The sequence below is a fragment of the Astatotilapia calliptera genome, chromosome 18 (assembly GCF_964374335.1).
Source record: "Astatotilapia calliptera chromosome 18, fAstCal68.1, whole genome shotgun sequence".
NCBI classification, from domain to species: domain Eukaryota; kingdom Metazoa; phylum Chordata; class Actinopteri; order Cichliformes; family Cichlidae; genus Astatotilapia; species Astatotilapia calliptera.
In genome coordinates this window covers 21,762,140-21,786,147 of record NC_137439.1, presented here as the reverse complement: position 1 = coordinate 21,786,147, position 24,008 = coordinate 21,762,140, and the positions used below count along the sequence as shown (strand labels likewise).

At 41.6% G+C, this 24,008-nt stretch overlaps 3 protein-coding genes and 1 non-coding gene across 8 annotated transcripts; 3 read left to right on the top strand and 1 right to left on the bottom strand.

Annotated features, from left to right (window-relative positions):
* Window positions 1-4,623: 4,623 nt before the first annotated feature.
* capn10 (calpain 10) lies at window positions 4,624-11,046 on the top strand. Of its 3 annotated transcripts, none has more exons than XM_026149444.2 (13): window positions 4,624-4,900; window positions 5,157-5,315; window positions 5,618-5,749; window positions 5,876-6,072; window positions 6,173-6,402; window positions 6,480-6,621; window positions 7,782-7,948; window positions 8,042-8,298; window positions 8,374-8,576; window positions 8,659-8,914; window positions 9,098-9,291; window positions 9,378-9,423; window positions 9,965-11,046. In XM_026149444.2, the coding sequence occupies exons 2-13, from the start codon at window positions 5,184-5,186 to the stop codon at window positions 9,992-9,994; spliced, it is 1,986 nt and encodes a 661-aa protein (XP_026005229.2). In that variant the 5' UTR covers window positions 4,624-4,900; window positions 5,157-5,183; the 3' UTR covers window positions 9,995-11,046. The 3 variants fall into 3 exon arrangements, with proteins under 3 accessions (XP_026005229.2, XP_080149208.1, XP_080149209.1); XM_080293082.1 differs by having other exon boundaries at window positions 4,635-4,900; window positions 5,154-5,315; XM_080293083.1 differs by having other exon boundaries at window positions 4,763-4,900; window positions 7,782-7,915.
* On the top strand, window positions 7,163-7,269 carry LOC113029929 (U6 spliceosomal RNA). The gene has a single exon (XR_003273523.2). It is a non-coding gene; the product is annotated as a U6 spliceosomal RNA (small nuclear RNA).
* Window positions 11,047-11,119: 73 nt separating the features above from the next.
* eif4e2 (eukaryotic translation initiation factor 4E family member 2) lies at window positions 11,120-15,774 on the top strand. Of its 2 annotated transcripts, none has more exons than XM_026149449.2 (8): window positions 11,120-11,299; window positions 12,107-12,218; window positions 12,538-12,672; window positions 12,813-12,917; window positions 13,002-13,154; window positions 13,250-13,390; window positions 14,538-14,615; window positions 14,712-15,774. In XM_026149449.2, exons 1-7 carry the CDS (start codon window positions 11,175-11,177, stop codon window positions 14,571-14,573), a joined length of 807 nt encoding a protein of 268 aa, XP_026005234.1. In that variant the 5' UTR covers window positions 11,120-11,174; the 3' UTR covers window positions 14,574-14,615; window positions 14,712-15,774. The 2 variants fall into 2 exon arrangements, with proteins under 2 accessions (XP_026005234.1, XP_026005233.1); XM_026149448.2 differs by having other exon boundaries at window positions 11,124-11,299; window positions 13,250-13,386.
* On the bottom strand, window positions 15,443-23,791 carry LOC113010422 (phospholipid scramblase 1). 2 transcript variants are annotated; one of them, XM_026149446.2, is made up of 8 exons: window positions 23,652-23,791; window positions 22,277-22,595; window positions 22,111-22,188; window positions 21,825-22,017; window positions 19,992-20,103; window positions 19,800-19,899; window positions 17,616-17,674; window positions 15,443-15,951 (listed from the first exon to the last, which is right to left on the bottom strand). In XM_026149446.2, exons 1-8 carry the CDS (start codon window positions 23,652-23,654, stop codon window positions 15,925-15,927), a joined length of 891 nt encoding a protein of 296 aa, XP_026005231.1. In that variant the 5' UTR covers window positions 23,655-23,791; the 3' UTR covers window positions 15,443-15,924. The 2 variants fall into 2 exon arrangements, with proteins under 2 accessions (XP_026005231.1, XP_080149210.1); XM_080293084.1 differs by lacking the exon at window positions 15,443-15,951 and having other exon boundaries at window positions 17,465-17,674.
* Between the last annotated feature and the right edge of the window lie 217 nt (window positions 23,792-24,008).

The following is a 24,008-nucleotide window of genomic DNA, read 5'->3' as shown; positions in this document are numbered from 1 at the left end:
GTTGTCAGCTACATAAAAAGATGATACAGCCATCATTGGATGCGTATCAGACGGGAATGATCAGGAATACAGGGGGGTCATCAGTGACTTTGTTGGCTGGTGTGAGACCAATGTACTCCAAATCAACGCCAGCATGACAAAGGAGATGATCATAGACTTCAGGAGGAAGTCACCCCCTACAACACCGGTGAACATCCAAGGGAAAGACATTGAGATAGTGGACTCTTATAAGTACCTGGGTGTTCACCTCAACAATAAACTGGACTGGACTACAAATACAGACGTCCTGTATAAGAAGGGCCAGAGTCGACTCCACCTGCTGAGGAGACTGAGGTCCTTCGGAGTCTGCAGGACTCTGTTAGGGACATTCTATGACACTGTGGTAGCATCTGCCCTTTTCTATGCAGTGTCCTGCTGGGGGAGTGGATGCACGGACAGGGACAGGAGCAGGATTGACAAACTGGTGCGGAGGTCTAGCTCCGTGCTGGGATGTCCCCCGGAGTCTGTGGAGGTGGTTGGTGAGGGGAAGATGTTAGTAAAGCTGACATCCATCATGAACAACCCACATCACCCACTGCATGAGTATGTGAGGAGGAGCGCTTTCGCAGATCATTCATCCCAACAGCAGTTAGACTCTATAACTCCTCAATCACGATGTCATAAGTCACAGGACACTGTGAACATCCACGGTCACCACTTCATGCATAATGGACCTTCCATGTGTATGGACATGTGCAGGTATATATGTATGTATATGTATACATATGTATATTTAGTGTGTACATATGTGTGTGTACATGTCTACAAATAGGGATAGTAGTGGTACAATAGCTACATCAAGCTATATAGTTTATGTCTTCCATATTTCCAACCATATCCATAATCACATACTGTGTGTGCTACCATTGTATATAGTGTATTATCTTACTTTTTTTCATCGATTGTACTTATTTGTATTTTTGTATTTCCTTCTGATATCTGTACCTGAGCTGAGGTGACTCAAAAATTTCCCCGTTGTGGGATCAATAAAGTCTTATCTTATCTTAGAAAAGGATCCTGGTGTTATTTGTCTCTCAGAAACAGTTCATAACTTCCCTTCAACTCATTCATGTCACCTTAAAGGTAAACCTGTTTCTCCATCACCTGTTCAGCTCTGATGATTCAGTAAGGACATCTCCTGGTTTCACCTTCATGTTTCCCTCTCACCAGATAACCAAACCGATATCATGACCAGCTTTTACAGGTGTGGCTCCAGCAAACATCAGCTGATACTAGAAATTAATATTAAATAAATTCAGCTTTGTGTCTTTTTCATTGTAGCTGAAGTCCGGGACAAATTGTGCTCCTTTTCAGCTCAACACCAAACGCATAATATTTTCTCTGAATACGAGAGGATTCCGTTTTTTACGGGACGTTTGATAACTCTAATAACTAACCTTTATAAATAAAATAAGATAAAACAAGTTCAACATCATTAACATCACAGCACCCGCCCAGCTGTATATAAACTCCGCCATGCTAGCTAGTAGGCAGTACTACTTATTGTAACTGACTGTAAAAAGTCAGCATAACGAAAATAAACTCCACCTAAACTTGGTTCATATCTGAGCCAGATAGACTGCAGGTCATAACTTCTTACCTGAAGATCAGTTCACCGCCTCGGGTCTCTGCTCCTCCTGCCTTTCCCTCATCCACCTGCCAGTGTGTTGCACCTGCTGACCTCCACCACTTGCTAATGTTACTGAATCTGTGGAAGCTCCGCAATAGCCACCACCAAACAACTGAGTTATTTTTACACATCTCCCAGCATCTGGCCAATCCACCACCTTTCATTGTTTATACCGTTACGGGAAAAAAACGAAAAACAAAACAAAACAAACCATTGGCCCATAAAAATGAAAAATCACCAGTCCAGCTATGCAAACATATGCTAATTATTATTACATAGCAACTTTTAAAAGATGTTACATGTTCATATTATTTTTTTTAAACTCTTACTATCATGAAAGTAAACAATTTTGCATAATGTACACAGAGGAGGGGGTTTCGGTGGTTGAAAAAAAGACGAGTCACATTTCCCGTTTGACTCAGACAGGGTTTTCCACCTCCCTGACCTCTCGTGGGACATTTCCATCTCACACAGTATTTAAACTTCTCTGCCACAGCCGGTTACAATCATTTCATCACTGACTCCCTGGGAATCCTGATCAGAAAACTGATTCACTGCTGATTTACTGAGGATGGCAAAGTTCGCCGTGCGTGTCTCGGTACTGCTGGTGTTGCTGCTGGTGGCACTGGATGAAAGCAGTGAGTATGGCTTCAGCGATTATTCACTGAGACGTTATTATAATGTTTTTTGTCATATTGTCATGTAAAATGCTGTTTTCACTGAAATGTCTCATTCTTTCCTTCAAAAGGTTCCAATAAATATTGCTGTACACGGTACCAGCAAAACCCTGTCTCAGTAAAAAGGCTGAAAAGCTACACAGTCCAAGATGACAACTGCAAACTCAAGGCAATAATGTAAGTGGGGAAAATATCGTAACTGCATCTAAAACACATAATCCACACTGACTGCCAGCTCTGCTGTGATACTAATGTCTGAACTTTTTTTAAACATCAGTTTCAAGACTGTGAAAAACAGACATATCTGTGCCAATCCTGAAGACGAGTGGGTGAAAATTGCTATTCAGTTACTGCCACGGTAAGATCAATTCCTTACCCTATCAGTAGCTATCAAACACAAGAAGAAGAAAAAAAAAACCTGTTTCAAGATTATTCTTGTGTTTCTGATTTCTAATCCTTTCCTCTTTTTTTTTTTCTTTTTAAACAGAAAACACTGAGGACAACATTCACGGCGCTCACTTGAGTGCATCAGTTTACAGACTAGTTCTGTAAAAGTTAAATAGTATTGTATTTTATATTTTATGTTGTTTTTTATATTGTTTATACTTCATTTGTATAACATGATTCAAAGCTAATAAATACAGTATATTTTTTTAAAAATATATCAATAATTGCATCCGTTGCTTTTTATTGACCTCATGAAAAAACATCACTATTCTGCATCACTATTTAGCAGTAAAGCTGACTGACACAGCATGAGTACGCGTTTACAGAAAAGAAAAGAAATCCATTTTACAAACAGAAGGGAGTATCAGAAAACAGTAAAAGGTTAAAAGTGAGAAACTAACTTTTTAAAAAAAGCACTTGAGTACAGTAATGGAGTAAACATAAACAAGAATTTCAATTTATGAGATAGAAGTAAGACAGAGACTTAAAAGAATAAAAATGTGGAAGTAGGACGATACTAAAAGCAACAATAGATATAAATACAGCAAAAACTAATTACAAGAGACACAATAAAGATGCATAATACAACCAAAGTGTAAAGTACAAAAGGACCGCATTTCAAACAAATGTTAAAGAAAGCCAAAGGTTTGGTCACAAAGGGGTGCAGGATGACTAGTATAGACAAAAATGATGCCAGATGTCCTCATGAACTGTGTATGAAGGTAAAACAAAAATGTAAAATGACTAATGAGTGACGTGAGACAGACAGACAACCACAAGTAGGTGTCTTTCTCCTTCCTAGGAGTGTGGCACGTCCTGCATGCCCACAGCCAGGCACTCAAACTAAAAAAAGAAATGAAGAAATTGATTACAGCACCCACACAGTCCACACACTGCAGATCCCCATCAGATTAAAAAAAAGGCAAATTCATAACCTACAGATTTCTACAAAATCATCAATTTACACAGAGAAGGTGGTATTCTGCATTTACTACTTCTACATTTACAGTGAGGGAAATAATTATTTGAGCTCCTGCTGATTTTATAAGTTTGAGCACTTACAGAAAACGAACAGTGTAATTTTAATGGTAGTTTCAGTTTAACAGAGTGCGACAGAATATCAACCAAAAATCGAAAAACAACCAAACAAATAAAAGTTATAAAAATATTTGTACGCTGCTGAGTCAAAGTATTTGATCCCTAAGCAAAACACGATTTAGTATTTGGTGGAGAAACCCTTGTTGGCAAGACGTTTCTCTCGTAGTCAGTCACCAGGTTTGCACACATCTCAGGAGGGATTTTGGCTCACTCCTCCTTACATAAACCCTTTAGATTTCTTGGTTGTCTCACAAAACTTCAGCACCCTGCACAGATTTTCTGCAGGACTGAGATCTGGAGAGTTGCCATCCCAGTCCATGACCTCCATGTGCTTTTTTCCTTTGTTTTCTTGGTGGTATGTTTGGGTTGCTGTCATGCTGGAATGACCCATCTTCAGTGTTGTGGCTGAGGAAAGGAGGTTTGAGACTGACTGAATGTCACATAGCACACAGCCAGTCACTGGGAGCCACAATTCTGGCCGCTTTGCAGAGAATAAACTATTATTTACATTATTTCCCTCAATGACAGCAAAAAATAATTATATAATTTTTTTCTGTAATCACTTGGTAAAACCTTTACCTAATTCATAATGTATTATGGTAAATCTCAACAAAAACATTCTACACTTTTAGAGTTTTTCCCCCGCTTTAAGCTGGATGTATCCATGGAATCTGAAACACGGTGTTCCTGCAGTTCAGAGATCCCAGCAGTGGGCGGCAGTGGCCGCAGCACAGGAAGGATTCACTGCATCACCGGAAGACCCCGTGTCTGTTTTATTTTCACCATCACGCTATGTCTGCTGTCGATATAACTTTTACTCATCGCTAAATATGTCACACTGAGAGAAAACCGCTGTGGTTATGGATTTGAAACCACGATAAGATGAAGCGATATGGAGATGCTAGCGTACCTGCTGTGTGTGTCTGTGCTGTGCAAGCTAGCTCGAGCTAACGATGCTATTATACACAATGACAGCTACGTGGCGAAATGAGCTTAAAAGAGGAGCAAGGTAAGATAAATACACACATGCTGTTTCTGACATTATGTTTCCAACATCTCTTTGTATATTCATGTTAGTATGTCATTGGTATTGAGTGAGTGAAAGCTAAAACGTGAAGGTGAATATGCCGTAAAAGTCAGTGATGCTCTGTAACGGCAGCTTCCTCTCAGATCCGTGCAGACTTCACGAATGCATAATGTAGTTAAGGTGTAATGCAAGTGTTATATGTAGGTACATGCAGTGAAGGTGGCCTTTGGTCCAGCAGGTTTCCAGGCTGAAAGCAGCAGGAGCCATGAAAGAAGAGGGCGGAGGTCCAGCTCTGTATGAGGACCCGGACTTCCGCTGTGTGGACGCCTCCCTGTTCTCTGGCAGCTCCACGCCTCTGGCCAGACTGCAGGGAGACATCACCTGGCTACGGCCCCAAGTAAGCCTGTCTAGTGGAAATGCCCAGAAAATTCCTTATTGGTTATCTTTCCATTGATCGGGTGTTGTTATTGATAAGATCCTGCCACATAGGGCTTGACATTTGTGGCCTATTAGCTTGTGCCGCCTCACAAGATGAGGGGATTTCCTTTTTCTGGTGGTTGACCTGATTATGAAGGACTCTCAAAGTTACTGCTCTGTATCTCACAAAAATAAATATGTGCAATTAAATTAACCTGCTCTGCTGTTTCCAGCCATATCACTGTCTCAGTCCCAATTATTATTTCCATTTCACATGTCAAGGAGATCTGCCCGTCACCAGCTCTCTTCCCAAGCAGCATCAGCCTGGGGCATGCAAAGCAAGGCCTGTTAGGAGACTGCTGGTTCCTCTGTGCGTGCACCTTCCTGCTCAAGAACAAACAGCTTTTAAACAAGGTAACACAGGCTGGTTGTCTCATCAGTTTGATTTTGTGAGCCCCAGCACTGGTTTTGTTCTAAATGTGGAGAATGTTCATCGTGTGTTTCCTGTTGTCACTCGCATTGTCGTTGGATCCTGTGTAGGTTCTGCCTGAAGATCAGCCACAGTGGGGTGACAGCAGGTACAGAGGCTGCTTTCATTTTTGCTTTTGGCAGCAGGGACACTGGACAGAGGTGACCATTGACGACCGCCTGCCCTGCATTAATTCATCTCTTTGCTTCTCACGCTGCCACTCCCCCACTGCCTTTTGGGTTGCCCTGTTGGAGAAGGCCTATGCCAAGTCAGTTGATTCCTTGAGATTAACATGTATTTTTCAAACAAGACCTAATCATGAGGAAAAGTTTGAAACCCCCCTTTCCTTTCCCTTTCATCTTCTGCAGGCTTCGTGGTTCATACGAGCGACTGTGGGCAGGTCAGGTGTCCGAGGCCCTGGTGGACTTGACAGGTGGTCTAGCTGAGCGATGGAGCCTGGGTGACTTTGGCTCGGAGGAGGAGCAGCAAACAGCACAGGACAGTGACCAAGTCAGAAAGAGAAGGCTGGACCTGAACCTTCTGGACCCTGTGAAGGATGACTGTGCGCTCAGCTTCTCCACTCACAGCACGCCCGGAGGTCAGAAAAGTGTCTGCTCACAGATAATACAGTGAGTGATGCTGTGCCACATCACTTGCTGGCCTTCTCTATTTCAGGACTCACTGAGCTGGATCAGTACCACGCTCTGACTGTCATGGAGTGGCTGGATGTGAAGAAGGTGTCAGGGGGTGAAGTACGGCTGCTAAGGATCAGAAATCCTTGGGGAAGACGCTACTGGGGAGGAGCCTGGGTATGGAGGTGTGTGTCAGACTTGTCTATTGTGGAGTATATCTGACACCCAGATGTGTGGAGTTGAAAGTTGTTAAACCAGATGCTTCAAATTACAGATTACAAATGTTCTTAAGATTAAAGCTTTTTGAGTGCTCAGAAAAGTACTATACAAGAACCAGTCCATTTACCTTTTATTTACCTAATATTCTCAATAGCAGTACCTTGGCCTCCAGTAACACTGTGATGAATCTCATGGTCATTTTTGATCAGGAAATGTCCTGTAGTGTCCATATTAAACAAATGAAGGAGCACTATCTTGAATTTGTGTGATATGTCTAGTTCACACATTCAGTACTTCTAGGCTGGACTACTGTAATTCATTATTGTCAGATTGTTCCAAAAACTGTGTATTTGGACATTGATTTAAATTTTTAAAGTTAAATCATTCACAAAAAAGAAAGCAAAACAAGACAGCTGATCTGTTAGCTACTAGTTGATGCCATCACTCTACAGATCCACAGCCACACAGGAGCATATTCACATAGTTAGGTTCTGGTGACAGCTCAGTGCTTGCTTCGGCAAGCGCGTACGCTAAATTGGATACGATACAGAGAAGATTAGCATGGCCCTTGCGCAAGGGTGACAGCTCTTAAAGGTAGAGTTCTGCTGATATTTGGTGATTTAAAAGTCAGATATTCCAATATATAAACCAATGTTGTTGTTTTTTTTGTGTTTAGTTATTTCTTTACTCATTTATGTCCGACTCTGCTTGGATCAGCTGCTTTATTGTGTTTGGAGTGTTCCCAACAGGGAAGTTGCAGAGTGCCATCTTGTGGACAAACTGTGCAACATCAACACAGCAGCGCATCTTCTATATCTTTTAGTTTTGGTTGATAGATTGGCAACTAGCTCATATCAACCTGTCAATAAATAAATTGGCCGGGCTCTACTCAAAGGTTACTCAATTTATAAAGTGATTCATTAGATTTGACAGCACTGGCTTTAAGATTTCAGACTTTAGTCGCAGCCATTAGGTGTAACTGATGTCTGTCTGAAGTTGTGATTTTATCTCACTAAAGTCACAGTTATTATACGGAATTTGGAGTGCATTTCTGGAATTCACACCTACATCAACAAATTTGTAAATGTGGGAAAATCCAGATGTTTCTTTGCCTCTCTCTCTGCAGAGGTGCAGGTTGGGATTCTGTTGCCCCTGATTGTGCTTCGGAGCTACAAGCCAGGGTGGCAGAGGGTGAATTCTGGTTGGACGAGGCTGAATTTATGTCCCAGTTTGATGACGTCACAGTGGGCTATCCCATCAGTGAGGAAGGACACTTGAAGAGCATTTATACTGGTGTTGCCTTATTTTGTTAAAGAGGTTTTTGTTGTTTCAGATGTTACTTTCTTGGTGCCCTTGTTTTAACCTGATGCCTCTCTGCTCCGGCAGGAAACCTGCTGACACACAGTCATCAGCTGGCTGGTCGCTGGGTAAAAGGGCACTCTGCTGGCGGTAGCCGAAACTGCGGCAGCTACGGCAGCAACCCCAAGTTTTGGCTTAAAGTGTGCGAAAGAGGAGAGGTGGTGGTGTCTCTGTTGCAGTGCCGGAAATGGAGAAACACAGAGAAATATGCACAAACCCCAGTCGAGGACAGCAACAATACAAAGCACCAGCATTACCAGGCCATCGCGCTGCACTTGTGGAAGGTTTGTTCTCTCATTTAGTGTTGACATGCGCTCGTGTGGCTTTCCATCGCTTTACTGAAAGTATGTTTGCACTAGGTGGAAAAGAAGCGTTTCAATCTGAGCCGGATGTTGAACAGACCTCCTCGCGCTTCTACTCACTGCCATACCTACGAGAGAGAGGTGGTTCTCCACGGGCAGCTGGAGCCCGGATTCTACCTTCTCATCCCCAGCACCTACCAGCCAGGAGCCGAGGCCCGCTTTCTCATCAGGGTCTTTTCCTTCTCTTCCATCTCCCTCAGGTAAAATTATTAAGTTTTTCACGAAGTTATTTAATGTTTCTGATTTTATTTGCGCCATTAAAACAATTAATCTCATCCTCAGTGCCATGAAAAGCCCAGCACCCCCACTGCCTTTAACAGCAGACAGTGAGTGGGAGACCAGCTACTTCCACGGCTCGTGGGTTGAGGGAAAGACAGCCGGAGGAAGCAGGAACTTCCTGTCTCACTGGCAGAACCCCTTCTTCCCTTTTACAGTTTCTGATGATCCAGCAGTGACATCAGGAGTTAACGTCAGGGTTACCCTGCACCAGAGCCGGCCTGATACGGATCTGCACCCTATTGGCTTCCACATTTATAAGGTCAGTAAAATACAAAGTCAGAGCATTAGTGTTAGCTTAGATTATGTGACATCCGTCCTTCTGCAGTTCAGTCTATACACTAGGATAGAGTTCACATCGCCTCTGAATAGCTTAACATTATTTTGCTTCTCTTTATCCGGTACTGCTTTAAGTCGAAATATCTGCTTTTAACAACATAACTAGGTAGTAGAAGGACAATCTGAGCAGATGATATCCAGGGATGAGGATCCTGTGGCCAGCTGTGTCCCTCACTGTTACACGCAGGACGTCAGTCTGGCCTGTTCACTTCCTCCGGGGGCTTACTCCATAGTGCCGTCCACTTATCAGCCCGACTGCTCTGCAGGCTTCACTCTGAGCCTCGCTCGCAGAATACAAAGGTTAGCTCTGTCATCAAGCAGATGTTTTTTTTAATAGGTAACAAGTTCTTGTCGCTAATGATGGTGGATCTGTGTGTGTCTTTCAGGAAAGTAGTGAAAAGCCAGGAAAGGCTCGGGAAAGCCGTTCAGGAGGTTAGTGAATTTGAATTATGCATTGTATTATGTAACACGAGGAATTCATTAGGTGGAACCAAAGGATTTAGTGTCTGGGTGAATGTGCAATATTGTCCCAATCCTCTCCATCCTTTCCTGTGTTATGAACTTGAATAATGGCCAGAAATGTAGTTACCGACGAACATTATGACATCACGGCGATGTTGACCTTTGACTATTTTAATTGTTTGATGTCATTACTTCTCCATTTTTTCCTATTAGACTTTTGTGATAATTTTCTTAGAATTGACATGAATTCTTGCAATGTAAGCTTTTTGTAAAATAAGGGTGACCTTTAACCACCAAATTCTAATCATTTGTCCCGATGTTCAGGTAAGTGTTTGTGCCAATTATGAAGGCCTGACAACTCGCACTGGAACACACGCTAGTACAATTACGACTTGTTAGCATGCCGCATATTTGCGTGACTTAATGCGTAGTTAACTGTTTAATGATTGTGGTCAGAAGATGGCAGCACTCAATAATCCCTCTGTCTTGTCTGCCTCTGTCTGGACGGCAGGTTTCTCACGTCTCTGTGATGCAGAGCTAGATCTCTGGGACCGTTGCTGCTCCACTAACATCGACTTACCTCCATTTGCCTCTTGGCCCGTGATGAAAGAACCAGCCAGGCCACAGATATCGCGTGTGTGTTTGTGTGAGCATACATGTACACGCTCCCTGTGGATGAGAAGGCAAGCAGGCTTAGTGGGAATCCCAAAAAAAAGCCTTTATCCTGAACCGCCAAGGCTCTGGGTTGATGGGCAGCTACATGCTTGTCGGCGATTAGGACATCAGAGGTTGTCGGTGGGCTGGGCTGCTAATGAAGTATGACGGGACTGGCTGGTGTAAACAAACAGCCGCCACTGAAGAAGGCCGCCGCTGCTCTTGCTCATTCACTCACTGGTGCGCCTGCCGGCCCAGAACAAAGGGCCCTCTCATGAAGGTCCTCGTGGAGGCACAGGGGGCGAGGGGATGGTCTGCAGAAGCAGCGCCAACCGAACCACACCACACCGTGATATACCACCCCGGAGCTTTCCTGCTGTCCCTCACCCCCAAACACTCTGCTTTTTATCTGGCTTTAATTGTTTGTTTCCAATACACAAACACAGGGGTTTTCATGGTCTTGTAGCCACTAAGCTTCCATAATAATGCCTGAACCGATTTGGACCAAAAGAAGTCCCAACTCCATCCTCACCCTCCAGCTCCCTTTGTTTTTGATTTTTTTTGCCTCCCCCACCCCTCTTCAAAACTTGGTCCACAGCTCTGCTTGGACCTGAGCACAGCTACTGTTTGAAGGTGCCGCGAGAACAGATTACAAGCAGAGGAATGGAAAGCGATGAAACGAGGGTTGCAGCGTATCAGAGGAATTCGATTGCTGTGATTAAGCCACCCGTGTTGTTCTGAGGCTGTTCTTGTGTGACAGTGTGTGTCGGCCTGCACATACATCTGCGCTGAAGACACAGGGTTTCTGTTTATTCAACAGAGTCATCAGACTCTGAAAAACTACAATTAACAGATCACAGTGGTACTAATGTGCATTTATTATATCTTAAAGTTCTGAAATGTGGAGAATAAAATAAAATTATTGGGACTTTTGCTTCATGTATGCATATTTCTTAATTACTTATTTATTTTAATGCACATTTCAATTAAGTATAAATGAGCACATGCTTGATAGTAAAGATGTGGCTCACCTTTGACCTTTTCGTGCTCATCACTAAGATCGATACATGGCATGCGCGTCCACTAAACCGCTGCTGTGCGCGTCGCCGTCACTTGCTGCGGGATTCAGGAGGCTGTGGTCGGACTCCGAAAAGACTCCTATCTACAAAATAATGAACAACAAATTTGACGCGTGAGTATTTAAAACATTTCGCTGAATATCCAGAGAGCGGTCTCGTCGGTCGCTACTGTGAACTCACTGGGGAGGGTAACGTAAGCTGACCGTGGTTTGCGTGTGTGAGAGGTGTGTCAGCTTTATTATATGTTTTTGCATGAATTCTGTGAGTTAATAAAAGAACAGGAGTGCGAGGGCAACACCTACACGCGCTTTTAAAAAGAAAGGGAGCAATACCTGTGAGTAAATGGTGCTTTTTGATGAAGAATTTCAGTGTTGTTAGCTGTTAGCTTGGCCTGGAGGAAGGCGGATAGGCCTCGAATCCTCGGTGTGGTAGTTAACTGAGAGGCGGGGAGAGGCGCGTAGAGGCCGGTCACAAATTAGACTCGCGTGGCCAATAAATGCAGGAAACTGGAGAGACACGGTTACACGCAGAGAGCTCTTATTAATAGTGACCGTAGTTTAAGATTAGCACAGAGCGCATGTTTGCAGGCCACAACTTTAAAATGCATCAGTTGCAGGTTTATTGGGTTAAGTTGCCCTAAATGAATACAGCAGCCATACTGCAAATCTTCTATTCGTCGAGGATATAGTTTGTGTTAATTTTTTTTCTTGATGTGTTGACCAGGATGAGGGCACAACTGAATAATTTAGATACTGGTTGCTGTAAGACGGTATAACGCCAACAGACTGGGTAACAAAATGACAAAAGATTTGATTTAAAACACTCTGTAAAAGGAGTTAAAATGAAAAGGGCTGTTACCTGACAACAGGTGTAAAGTCCCTTTTGATTTCAAATATTGATTGCATTTCCCTCGATTGTAGTCTGAAAGACGATGACAGCGGAGACCACGACCAGGACCAAGGCTCACCGAAAGACGGTGAGAAGGAAAAAAACGAAGATGAAGAGAAGGAGCAGAACACTTCCAAGAAAAAAGTGAGGCCGCTAAAGTCTTACACAGATGTATGTGCAGATTGTGCTACTATTTGTTGAACAAAGGTACAGTTTCTTTAGTTTTGGCTTGTTTGTTAAACTATAAAATTTTGAACATCTGGAAATGAATTAAACAGTAAATATAATTTTTGAAGAACCTCTTAAATTAAAGCAAAAAGTCTGCACTTTAATCACATGTTAATTATTAGATTTAAAATCCGCTTTGGTGGTGTACAGAGGCAAAATGACAAATTATAGCTCTGAGTCTGTATAAAGTTAATATGTCAATGAGCTGTACAAGTTACTCTCTCATTTCCGGCAGATGGTGGTGCCAGGAGCAGGAGAACACCCTCTCCAGTACAATTACACCTTTTGGTACTCCAGACGCACCCCAGGGAGACCAGCCAGCACTCAGAGCTACGAACAGAACATCAAACAAATTGGCAGCTTTGCTTCGGTCCGTCGCTCCTCATCACATCTTTATATGGCTTAAAACAGGAGCCAGTGCACTTTTCCTTTTGTTTATGTGCCCATGCAGAGCTGCACACTCCACATATTGACTTGTTTTCCACTAATTATTACAATTGTCCATCCCAGGTGGAGCAATTTTGGCGTTTCTATAGTCACATGATCCGACCTGGCGATCTGACAGGTCATAGTGACTTCCACCTCTTCAAAGAAGGCATTAAACCCATGTGGGAGGTAAACACACTGGCTGATATCCTCTATTTGCTCTGGTTGTTTGGTTATGCGTGAAAGGCCTGATCTGAAATTGTGTATGTTTAGGATGATGCTAATAAGATGGGTGGGAAGTGGATCATTCGTCTGAGAAAAGGCCTGGCGTCTCGATGCTGGGAGAACCTGATCCTGGCTATGCTCGGAGAACAGTTCATGGTAGGAGAGGAAATCTGTGGGGCTGTGGTGTCAGTACGTTTCCAGGTATTGCCAAAAGCAGACACACTCGGTTGCACATGGTCACTAACTGCCTGACCTAACGCTCACACATGCCTCCTCTTCATGCTGCTTCTCGCCAGGAGGACATCATCTCCATCTGGAACAAAACAGCCAGTGACCAGGGGACCACCGCCCGCATCAGAGACACCCTGCGCAGAGTCCTCAACCTGCCCCCCAACACCATCATGGAGTACAAGACACACACAGACAGCATTAAGTATGTATGTCTTCTCCTTTTTTTATTTTCTTCTCCAGCTTTCCTTTCTCTTCAGCTCATTCCATAAACCTGCATGCTCACACACATTTTCCAACCAAAGAGGCAACGAGAGAGTACACTTACATGTTGCCTTTTTAATGGCTTGTTTTTAACATGCTCAGGTGATAAGATGATGGTTTTCTGTAAGTTAGATTTTTATTTTGACAGTATGTTTGGATTTTAAGGGAGAAATAACAAACACAATTATCAAAATGTTTTATTTTATTGTTTGAAGTATTATTCCAAATTGAAATGTATAACTGTACACACAACCACATATCTTGTGCACGTCTATATACTAATATAATTTTACAAACTCCCATATTTTTCTATTAGTTCATTAGAGAGTGAAACAAATGCCCATTTAACTGATTATAATGGTTTTCCATTGCAGTCTTAACCTTGAGTCAGTATTTCTTCAGTATACAAGAACTCAGTTCTGCCTTTTGTTCCCATTTTCATGCTTTGGGGAAAAAAACAACTAGTTCTGTGTCCATGTTTGTCCTTTGTAGCTTTGAATGTGAATGCCTAGTATGATGGCTTTCAAGTCCTTTTACACAATCTCTATATCCTCATGTAGATGTTGTTGCTCCATTTTTTTTTTTTTTTTGCTTGGCGCTTGATATTAATGAGATGGGGATGTTCTTGACACACGTTGTTAAAAACTTCTGTTTATAATGGCCAGCCTGTCCAAAGAAAGGATAAAAAGCTAAAAGACCAACTTCTTCTGCACGAAGGCACAGAAAAGATGCACAGGGATTATTTTGAGCTCTGAATCGTGCAAAGCTTCTCTAGTAAAGTCTAGAAATACCAATATGGAGCTAAGAATAATAAGTCCCATTCATTCTAACATGGCCTGTATAAATCTTTATAATATTGAAATGACCTCTGTTAGTATATTTCTTTATTTTGGCAGCTTTAGCTCATAAAGCTAAGCCTAAATTTTTTATTTTCATCATTAGTTTTTGGTAACTGTGAATACAACTATTTTTTTCCCCATCTAAAGCTCTCATTCAGTTAACTGATGGGCTTACGATTCTTCAAGGAAAATAATTATTTCTTTATGCTTTTTACTGCGAATTATAATTTACTGCATCCTCCTCTGTTTGCAGAGCATGGGAAGACTTCCATGGTCTGGTGAATGCTAGCGGAGGACGTTAGCCCCCCGTCACCGAGATGCTCAGCGAAGAGTAAGAACTCCTGCTGTGGGATTTCACATGAACAACAACACAACCTGTGTGATGTAGTTAGACTCTACTGATGTGGTCTCTGTTTGCGGTGTGCAGGTGTGTGCATACGGGATGTGTTGGGGGAAGCCGAGTCCAGAGAAGGGCAGCTCTGCGTGGATTGGCACTGCGTAATGCGAAGACAGAGCAAAAGTCGGGGACCGAGGCCAGGAGACCGTTGGGTCTTTGTGTCAAATTGGAAATGAACAGAAAAGCCTTTCAACAGAACACTGAAACAGGTCTATGAAAGAGGTGATTTTAATCAACTGGAAGAGGAAATTACAGTTTTGTTTCTTTTTTTTTTTCTTTTTTTCTTTTTTAGTAATGCAAGTTGTAACATCTTTTAACCAGTGAGTGACTGGTGTGGGCTGTTCTGGTCATGAACGCTCGACAAAGTGTGCTTTAAATACAACAGAATCAGTTGTACTCTATATGATTTTATTGCTTAACGTGACATTTCACCTGCTGTTAAAATAGGTGTGCTAATCAGTTTTATTGGGACTCAAACAGGGTTATTATAACACAGTGCTGTATTATAACTACAATTCCTCTGGTCATTTTGGACTAGAACAAATATTAATGTTTAAATGCAATCCACATCAAAGATCACTTAATACGATTTTTAAAAAGTTGTATCCCAAAGGATGAGGATCCTGTGTTGGGCAGGTTTCTATAACCGGCATCTTTAGAATGAACTGCCAAGCTGCCTAAATCACTGTGCCTGGCCTCAAGCCCGACCTGAACCAGGTTTCCCTTCCCTGCCTTCTCCTTTCTTTACCCCACCTTTTAAAGGAAGGGCTCTGCTTTAATGTTAAAGGTGTATAGGAGTCCTGAAACACTGATATTCACTCCTTTTCCATTTTGTAGTCCACGAAAGAAAACGGGGCCCAGGGTCTGTTACAGTTTTTATCCTGGGGAGCTTTTTTGTTTTTTGTTTTTTTGTTTTTTTTAATATGTTAAGAAAGAGCCTACAGTTTGTTGAAAAACTGTAATGCTGCCCTTATTTGTTATTGTGATGATGGATGCAGGTGTGTGTGTGAGTGTGTGGAAAGCGAGGAAACACTGTTGGATGTACACCTGATGGATTATAGCAATAAATGGTAAATATGCATCTGCTGCTAAAGATGGTTTAGTGCCATTTTTCTTTTATAAACGCTGGAACTGAAGCTGTGGAGTTTGCAAGAAGCCGAGATTCCTCTTTATCCGCTCTTCTTTCTTCCCAGACCGGGAAGCTTGGGTGCCCGTTGGTCTGTAAATCATGTGATGATGCTGGTCAGCTCATTTCAAAAAACATATGATTCTGCAGAGAAATCATTCAGACAGGTTAGAAACAGTGTTAGTTTTTCCATCAATCTATTCGCTTCCACTTATCCTTTTCAGGGTCGTGGGGGGGCGCTGGAGCCTATCCCAGCTGTCATAGGGCGAGAGGCGGGGTACGCTCTGGACAGGTCGCCAGTCTGTCACAGGGCCAACACACAGGGACAGACAACCATTCGTACTCACATTCACACCTAGTGACAATTTGAATTATCCAATTAACCTATCCCCACAAGCTGCGTGTGGGAGGAAGCCAGAGTACCCGGAGAGAACCCACGCAAACGCGGGGAGAACATGCAAACTCCACACAGAAAGACCCCGGCCTGATGTTGGAATTGAACTCAGGACCTTCTTGCTGTGCGGCCACAGTGCTAACCACTTAGTTTTTCTTTGTATTAAAATGTCTTCTTTATGTATGCTTTTTATGTTTTTTTTAGAGAAAGAAAGCAAGTGTGCAACGGGGGGGGGAGAAGAACGGTCTGAACACTTTTTGGCTCAAAGTAATAATTTACTCCTTAAAGAATCTTTACATAAGCAGATTTTTGATGCTTGCGATTGATACCCGAGGAAGATCCCACACATCAAAATGTTGCTTTTGTTACATGTAAACATGTTGGTTGTTTGCATGTAACATCAATATAAATTATGATCTCCAGTTGTAATGCAAGTTCCAATTAAACCAAATCGTGAAAGGCTTCTTACGAGCCAATACATCAAATATTATATTCTAATATTACAGTGCACCCATCTGGGATCATCTTAATATAGTGTCCTGATTTTTATACTGAACCGCTGATTTCCAGTTAGTATACAATGATCCCAAGGCAGGGATGTCAAACATACAACCTGGGGGCCAGATTGGCACTACCAAAGGATCCAATCCGGACCAAAAGCATTTAGGAAAATTAAAAAGAAAAAAACATCAAATAAGGAGGGCATGAACTTAAAATATGTTTAATAATTACTCAGTCAAACTAGAGTGAAAATAGGAGAAACCTCCTTGCAACTTAAAAAACAAAAACCTTTATCAAAGCATTTAAAAAAAATAAAATAAAAATTAAAGGTATTTGTAATGACCAGCTGCTTACCAAGAGATGGAGCGTGTCAGTGATCATGAGACGATTGCCAAGATTGCCGGGTGGGAAGGAACTTGTCTTCTAGACATATTGCATCTTATTGCCAATTTGACCTCCATTCAGTCACAGAGTATGCAGATTCTGTCTTATTGTGGTTTTATTGATGTATTAATGCACAAAAGTCATTTTGAAGACAGCAGCTGACTGCGAGTGGTTGCAGACCTGGTCCTTGTCTTCAAAGCAACCACCAGTACAGATGGACCAATGATACTGTTAGCTAAATGTACTTTTATATTAATAGGATTAACAGTTGAAATCATTACCTAAAATTACAAATATATAAGTTATTCACTAAAATTATAGAATGAAATTAAAATTGTTAGCTGCTGTTTGAAGTAAGTATGAATGAACAGATAAAACTGTTGCTGAATGTTTATTCATTAGTAAGCTAATTTATTCATAACACATACTTGCAACTAAGTCTTCAAAGTCTGAGGTAGAAACTTTGGGAAAGGTATAATTATATTGTGTATGACAGAACATCTTCCCACTGACGGACACACGTGCTTACCAACAGGAAAGTGGCTGCCAGGAGAAGGAGTTTGGTGTGTGACTCCATACTGAGTGGAACTAGAAGATGAAAATAGAATACATACAGTTGTACTAAAGCCGTGATTAAATAATAAACTATGTTTGTGACTTTGGTATACTTAGAAATGTTAAAGAAGTCTGATACTAGCCAGAGAGATGCAGTTAATGTTTGGCAATTATCTTTTTCTTTAAAAAAAAAACAACAATCTAGTGGTGTTAGTTGATGTCCCTGTAAATATCATGGAACAGTCTTTTTTTCCATTTATTTTTTATAAATTAAAAGCATTCACCGGTGACTTTATTAGGTACACCTGTTTGGCTGCTTGTTAACACAAATCTGACCAGCTAATCACTAGAGGTGGGAATCACCATACATCCCACAATACGATATTATCACAACACTTAACCCACGATACGATATTATCACAACACTTAACGCACAATATGATACGATATTATTGCAATTTAAAAAAAAATATTTTTAAATATATTCAGATTCTGTACATACAGGTAAACTTTATCAATATTCATTTTATCTAATATCAAAGTCTCACACTCAGTCTCTCATTTCAGTCAGTTTTATTGTTGACAAACTGAACGGTTTGTATTACAGTCTAGTCCAACTTAACTGAATGCAACCATCTGGTACAATTATAGCTATTCTGAACTATGAAATTTATGAAAACTATGCAGCCCCTTCAGCAACTGAAGAATTTGAAAGTAAATTAAAACAAAATATAATTTTACATTAAATAAAGTTTTAAACTTAATTAAAATAAAACGTGTCTTAAATTAAAATAAGTAAACTGTCATGTTTATTGCTGCCAAAAAAAGTTAAACACATTTGGACAGTGAAGTAATGTCAGGATTCTGGCTCAGAAAAAGGATCAACATGCTCTGAAGTCAGAGCATGTTCCATTCCACAAACTTTTTTTGTAACAAAATATCGATTTCTGCTGTCCCTGTATCGATACATTATTAGCAAACAAAATATCACGATACTACACAGTATCGATTTTTTTCCCCACCCCTACTAATCACATGCCAGCAGCTCGAAGCTTTTAGGCATGTGGTTGTGATGAAGACGATCCACTGACGTTAAAGTTAAAAGTGCCTTGTTGATGCAAGATGTCAGAGGAGAATGAGCAGATTGCTTCAAGCTGACAGGAAGGCAGCACAAAGTCAAATAATACTAACTTTATTATTAAAGTTATATAGCACTTTTCTAAACAGAGTTGCAGCCAACGTATGCAGAAGACAGTGTCTGAATGCACAATACATCAGGCATGCTCTTGCATACCTAGCAGAGCTACAGCAGACCACACTGGGTGCCACTCCTGTCAGCTATGAACAAGAAGTGCATTGAGGTGACTGTTGTTGAGGTTTGGTGCTATGAATAAAACTGAATGTTGTTGATTTCTGCTGCAACATTCAGTTGTTTCAGAATTTAAAATGAACAGTGTGGAGTCATCGATCCATCTTGCCTTGTATAAATGGTTCAGGCTCCTGGTGGTGTAATGGTGTGCCAAATATTTTCTTGGCACTCTTTGGACTTAGTAAAAACAGCATTTAAACACCACAGCCTACCTGAGTATTGTTTCTGACTGCGTCCATCCCTTTATAAGCACAGTGTACACATCTTCTGATGGCACCATGTCTGAAAGTGCAAACTGTTTGTTTTGTTTTTAATGTGACAGTGAGCTCACTGTGCTCCAATGGCCTCCAGTCACCAGGCCTCAATGTAATGGAGTAACTTTGGGATGTGATGGAAAAGGAGATTCCCATCATGAATGTGCAGCCAAAACTTCTGTTCCAACTGTGTGATACTGTCATGTCATGATAGACCAAAGTCTCTGAGGGGTGTTTGCAGCAACTTGTCGAGTCTCTGGCACAAAGACTTAAAGCACCTCTGAAGGCAAAATATACTGCAGTTTAGTACTAGCGAGGTGTACCTAATAAGGTATCCGGTGAGTGTGCTTTATTATATTGGTCTGTTGTTTTTCTTTCAGTCATGTTTCTTATCTGTTCAGTAAATAAAAGTATCAGATCTGAAGAGGTCGATTAAAGTAAACTTGGTCCGAAACTAAACTTTGGGAAAGGTAAATGTTCTCTGGCATCCTGTCAAAGACAAATTAGGAATGTAATTTACTGAGGTAGAACTCACCCTCCAGCCCAAAGTATTCATGGTCCATGTTGTGTTCTTCGTTGAAGCCAGGCCATTTCTTCCATATCGTGCCTATTTCCTCACCAATGTTGGAGACAATCTAGTGTATAATTTAAAACTGCATGAAAGCACTACTGCAATGTTACACTTTTCAGTCACACATATACTTTTATGAGTTATAAATATTCCTACCTGGAATTGTTGGTTGGAGAAGCAACGGCATGGACAGCAGGAGCCCTGGATTCTGATGGTAGACACCCCTCCTGAAGCGCAGACCTCCAGGAGGGGCGTAAACATGCTCCACCTGAAAAGATGGTCACCAACACACAGCAACTCAGTAACCGTGCACTAAGCCTCCTGGCAAAGAGACTGGCCAGTGCTTCACACAGAGGCGCAGCCCAGTCTTGATGGTTGGATGATTGCATTTTCAGCTGTCATGATTCTGCAGCACCAAAGCAATTGTTTGCTCGATGTCAGAAGAGTTCAATTTGGGACATGCTTTATTAGAGCACAACTGAGAGAATATTTATACCAAGTCGAACTCTGGTCACTGAAACCTCTGCCAGGCCAGTCCTAATTGGGCACAACTTCACCGACTGTCGCTTCTGGAAAACTCTAAATTTGACACACAAAGACACCCCCGCTAACCCTGGAGTCAGATTTAGGCCAGATGAAGAAGGAAGTATTTTGGGTTGACGACAGAAGAGCCGTGAGCCTGCCATGCCATTGGCCAACATTCCCATTAGGAAGGATGTCGCATTCCTTCCCCTACGAGCCCACGCCAGCTCTGTTGGTGTGTTTTTGGTGTGCAGACAGCTGTGCTGTGCATTAACCATCCCAGGTTTATATTACACTCAGCCTGTTCAGAACAGGAAAGGCCCCGACTGCTATTTACAGACAGGCCTGAGCATCTAGGCCAGTGTGGTCCCAGGCCTTGAATGACATGGAAAAAGGCTCACATGCGAAGTGTTTAGTCTGACAGTATAAAATGCTACTGGTGTTTGTTCACCCAAATTAAAAATGTAAAATTATAGTAATAATAATAAGAAAAAAAATATACTATGTGAATGTTATTCTTCAAACTCAAATGATCCACAAAACAACCATTTTATCCAGACTAGTTCCTTACTTCTAGGCTGGACTGCTGTAACCCATTATTATCAGATTCTTCTAAAAGTTCCCTGAAAGACTGTCTTTTTGACAGTACCTAGGTCCTGTCAAAATGATGACAGGACCTAGGTACTGACAGGGACTAGAAAGAGAAAGCATATTTCTCCCATACTGGTTTCTCTTCATTGGCTCCCTGTTAAATTCTGAATCAAATTTAAAATCTTTCTGATCACATACAAGATCTTGAATAATCAGGCCCCCTTTTATCTGAAAGACATCATAGTACCATATAACCCCAATAGAGCAGATTGAGGTTTAAAATGTTCCTTTCTAATCAACTTATAGTTAGGGCTGGACTCTGAGCCAGGTTCTCCCAGAGGTTTCTCCCTTTTAAGAGAGAGCTTTTCCTTCCCTGTGTCGCCAACTGCTTGCTCACAAGGGGGTCATCTGCTCGTTAGGGTTTCTTTCTAATATTGTTGGGTCTTTACCTAAAGTGCTTTGAGGTGACTGTTGTTGTAAATTGGCAATATAAATAAAACTGAAATGAATGAGTGCAGACTAAAGACTTCTGTGGACTCCTTCAGACATAATTATATTTATGTTTATAATTTTTGTTAACCCATTAACCAAAGGCCAGTAGTTTGTAAAATTCAGTTCATTAGATTTCTCAGAGAAGCTAAAGAGGCTCATGTATGAAGTATGTCTCCTTAATATAAATCTTCACCACTAACTTTACCTACTTACCTACAGTACCTACCTATATATTCACTCTCATTATAACAACAGAAGTGAGTTATATAAGCCTAAGTGTGGCTTGATCACATGTAGTTTAGAATTACTGAGCAACATAAGGAAACAAACTCATCAGCGTTTAGTAGGAACATATATACACCAAGGAATGAACAAGTTTCCTACCTCTGATGTACGGTGCCAATGAGATGGTTTTGAGGTGTGTACGCTCTCATCTCCATCAGGCAGCAGCCGAGGCAACAGGCGTCCACCCTAAGGGGCCTTTCAAAATAAAAGACCTGACTGCCCTCACTGTCAAAGCCTTTCAGGGTGTAGGCCCGAGCTGGACCACAGCACTGCAGACACACACAGGAGCTCTCTAAGAGGAGGGAGAAGAGAACAAATGCTGAGAATATGCTGAAAAACATCAGTAGTTATAAGAGTAAGACACGTGGTGGAACGGGACAAATACCTTCCACAGCCACAAATGACTGTGACCTGTTGCCTTCTGTAGTGATGTTATAGATCCTCCTAGAAACACACTGAGGACCTGCAGTCAGGATGTGGTATTTTCTTAACGCACACACATCTAAACAAGAGTCCTGTTTTATGTAAAAGAAAAAAGTAGTCCTCCTCACCTTGCAGCTCTGGCTTGGCAGTGATATGAATCTCACTAGCAGTTTCCAGCACAGACATAAAGCATGATCTCACTGCACTACCAGTCTTCTTCACCGGTGGCTGAATCAAGCCATTCTCAGCAGTCTGGCCCAAAAGCTGCTCTTCAGATTCCAGGTCAGGAGGCATTTGGTGGGATTTGGGTGGAGTGCTTTGAGTCTGGCACTCACAAGAGGGTCCACAGCGGTTGTGAAAAGCCCTGAAGACCATGTGAATGTGCTTCTCTCGCTCAAGTCGTCCAAAGGGAAGAGGCTGATTCATCACGGCTGACATGGTCTCAAACTGAAAAATGAATCATACCGAAACCTTAAACAAAACATTTGAAGGATGGATGCTTTAACTCATACCCAGTCTATAGGCTGCAAGCAAGTTACTTAAATAAAGTATAGTAGGTGCTTAAAGAAGAAAATCCACACACATCTTTCATTATTTACAAACCAAATTCCCCCAAAAGTTGTGAAAGTGTGTAAAATGTAAATAAAAACAGAACATGGCAGCAACATGTATTAAAAAAGCTGTGAGCAGGGCCATGTTTACCCTGTGTAGCATCCCCCCTTCTTTTAATAACAGCCGGTAGACATCTGGGTACTGAGAAGACCACCTGCTGCACTTTTAGAAAAGCTACGATCATATCTGCTCAGCACTGCTGGATCTTTGTCATATTTTTGTTTAATGGTGCAATTAACCTAATTAGTTGTAAAATGTTCCTCCAGCTGTTTCCTTTGAGTACCACTTACTTTCCCAGCCTTTTGCCCACCCCAATTTTCGGAGCCATTTTCTCAGTTTAAACGTTTGATATGTTTTCATTGTTCTATTGTTAAGAAAATGTAGGTTTATCAGATTTTCAAACAATTGCATCACAACTTTTTGGAGCTGGTGTTGTGCCTTAAATACTAAATATTAATCTGACAAAATGATAAAACATCCACTAAAACGGTCTCAAAATCATAGCAAATAGATCTTTATCATGTAAGCTTGTAATTTAAAATTTAATAAATTTTTATGTTGTGATCAAAAGTTTGATAGGGGAAAAAAGGAGCTTTCCTTCTCCTGTACTGTGTTTCTTGGCAGTTCCCTGGTATCAATATTAACATCCTCCTTGCAATAGCTTAATACTTTTTCACATTCAGATCACACGTTAATATTCCTGTCTCACCCAGCCTGCAGCTGCGAGTAGCAGCTCACAGCATCAAACCGAAGCTCCCTTGTATAAACATTGATAGCTCAAGAGTTTCTATACTGGCTAAGATCTTCCTGGAGCCTTTACTTATCATGTATTTCCAATAAGAGATTAGAAAGAAAGAAAACAGCACAAAAGAGCATCACAGGCCTGCTTACCATCAGTGTTCACCCTCCACAGACTCGGATCATCTAAGTGTTACGAGCAAGAAACCAGGCGAGCCTTCATGAGTTATCATTATCTGGAGGGACTAAGCCTTCTTACCCCCCGTGTGTTTGTGTGGCTATTCACATAGCAGTGTTTGGCTTTGTGAGTGTTTTCGGACTTCAGCTCCATCTCAAAACGACTCTGTTTCCATCCCAACCAGCCGGATCTGCCTTTTGTTGGGGTAGAAAGGCACCACTCAGTCATGTAATTGAAATGCTTCCAGAGGAGGGGGGCTGTGCAGGATATTTGTGCTTCAGTGGCAGGTTTGGGAGTGGAGGGGTGGGGGCTGAAACTTTCCACTGGCCTCA

Coding starts and splice junctions, on each gene's coding strand:
- capn10 (XM_026149444.2), top strand. CDS start 5,184: ATGAAAGAAGAGGGCGGAGGTCCAGCTCTGTATGAGGACCCGGACTTC. Junction 5,316..5,617: donor TCACCTGGCTACGGCCCCAA/GTAAGCCTGTCT, acceptor TCACATGTCAAG/GAGATCTGCCCGTCACCAGC. Junction 6,403..6,479: donor CACTCACAGCACGCCCGGAG/GTCAGAAAAGTG, acceptor TCTCTATTTCAG/GACTCACTGAGCTGGATCAG.
- eif4e2 (XM_026149448.2), top strand. CDS start 11,175: ATGGCATGCGCGTCCACTAAACCGCTGCTGTGCGCGTCGCCGTCACTT. Junction 12,918..13,001: donor GCATTAAACCCATGTGGGAG/GTAAACACACTG, acceptor GTGTATGTTTAG/GATGATGCTAATAAGATGGG. Junction 13,387..14,537: donor ACACACACAGACAGCATTAA/GTATGTATGTCT, acceptor CTCTGTTTGCAG/AGCATGGGAAGACTTCCATG.
- LOC113010422 (XM_080293084.1), bottom strand. Junction 19,900..19,991: donor TCTCCAACCAACAATTCCAG/GTAGGAATATTT, acceptor ATTATACACTAG/ATTGTCTCCAACATTGGTGA. Junction 17,675..19,799: donor TGAATACTTTGGGCTGGAGG/GTGAGTTCTACC, acceptor TTCATCTTCTAG/TTCCACTCAGTATGGAGTCA.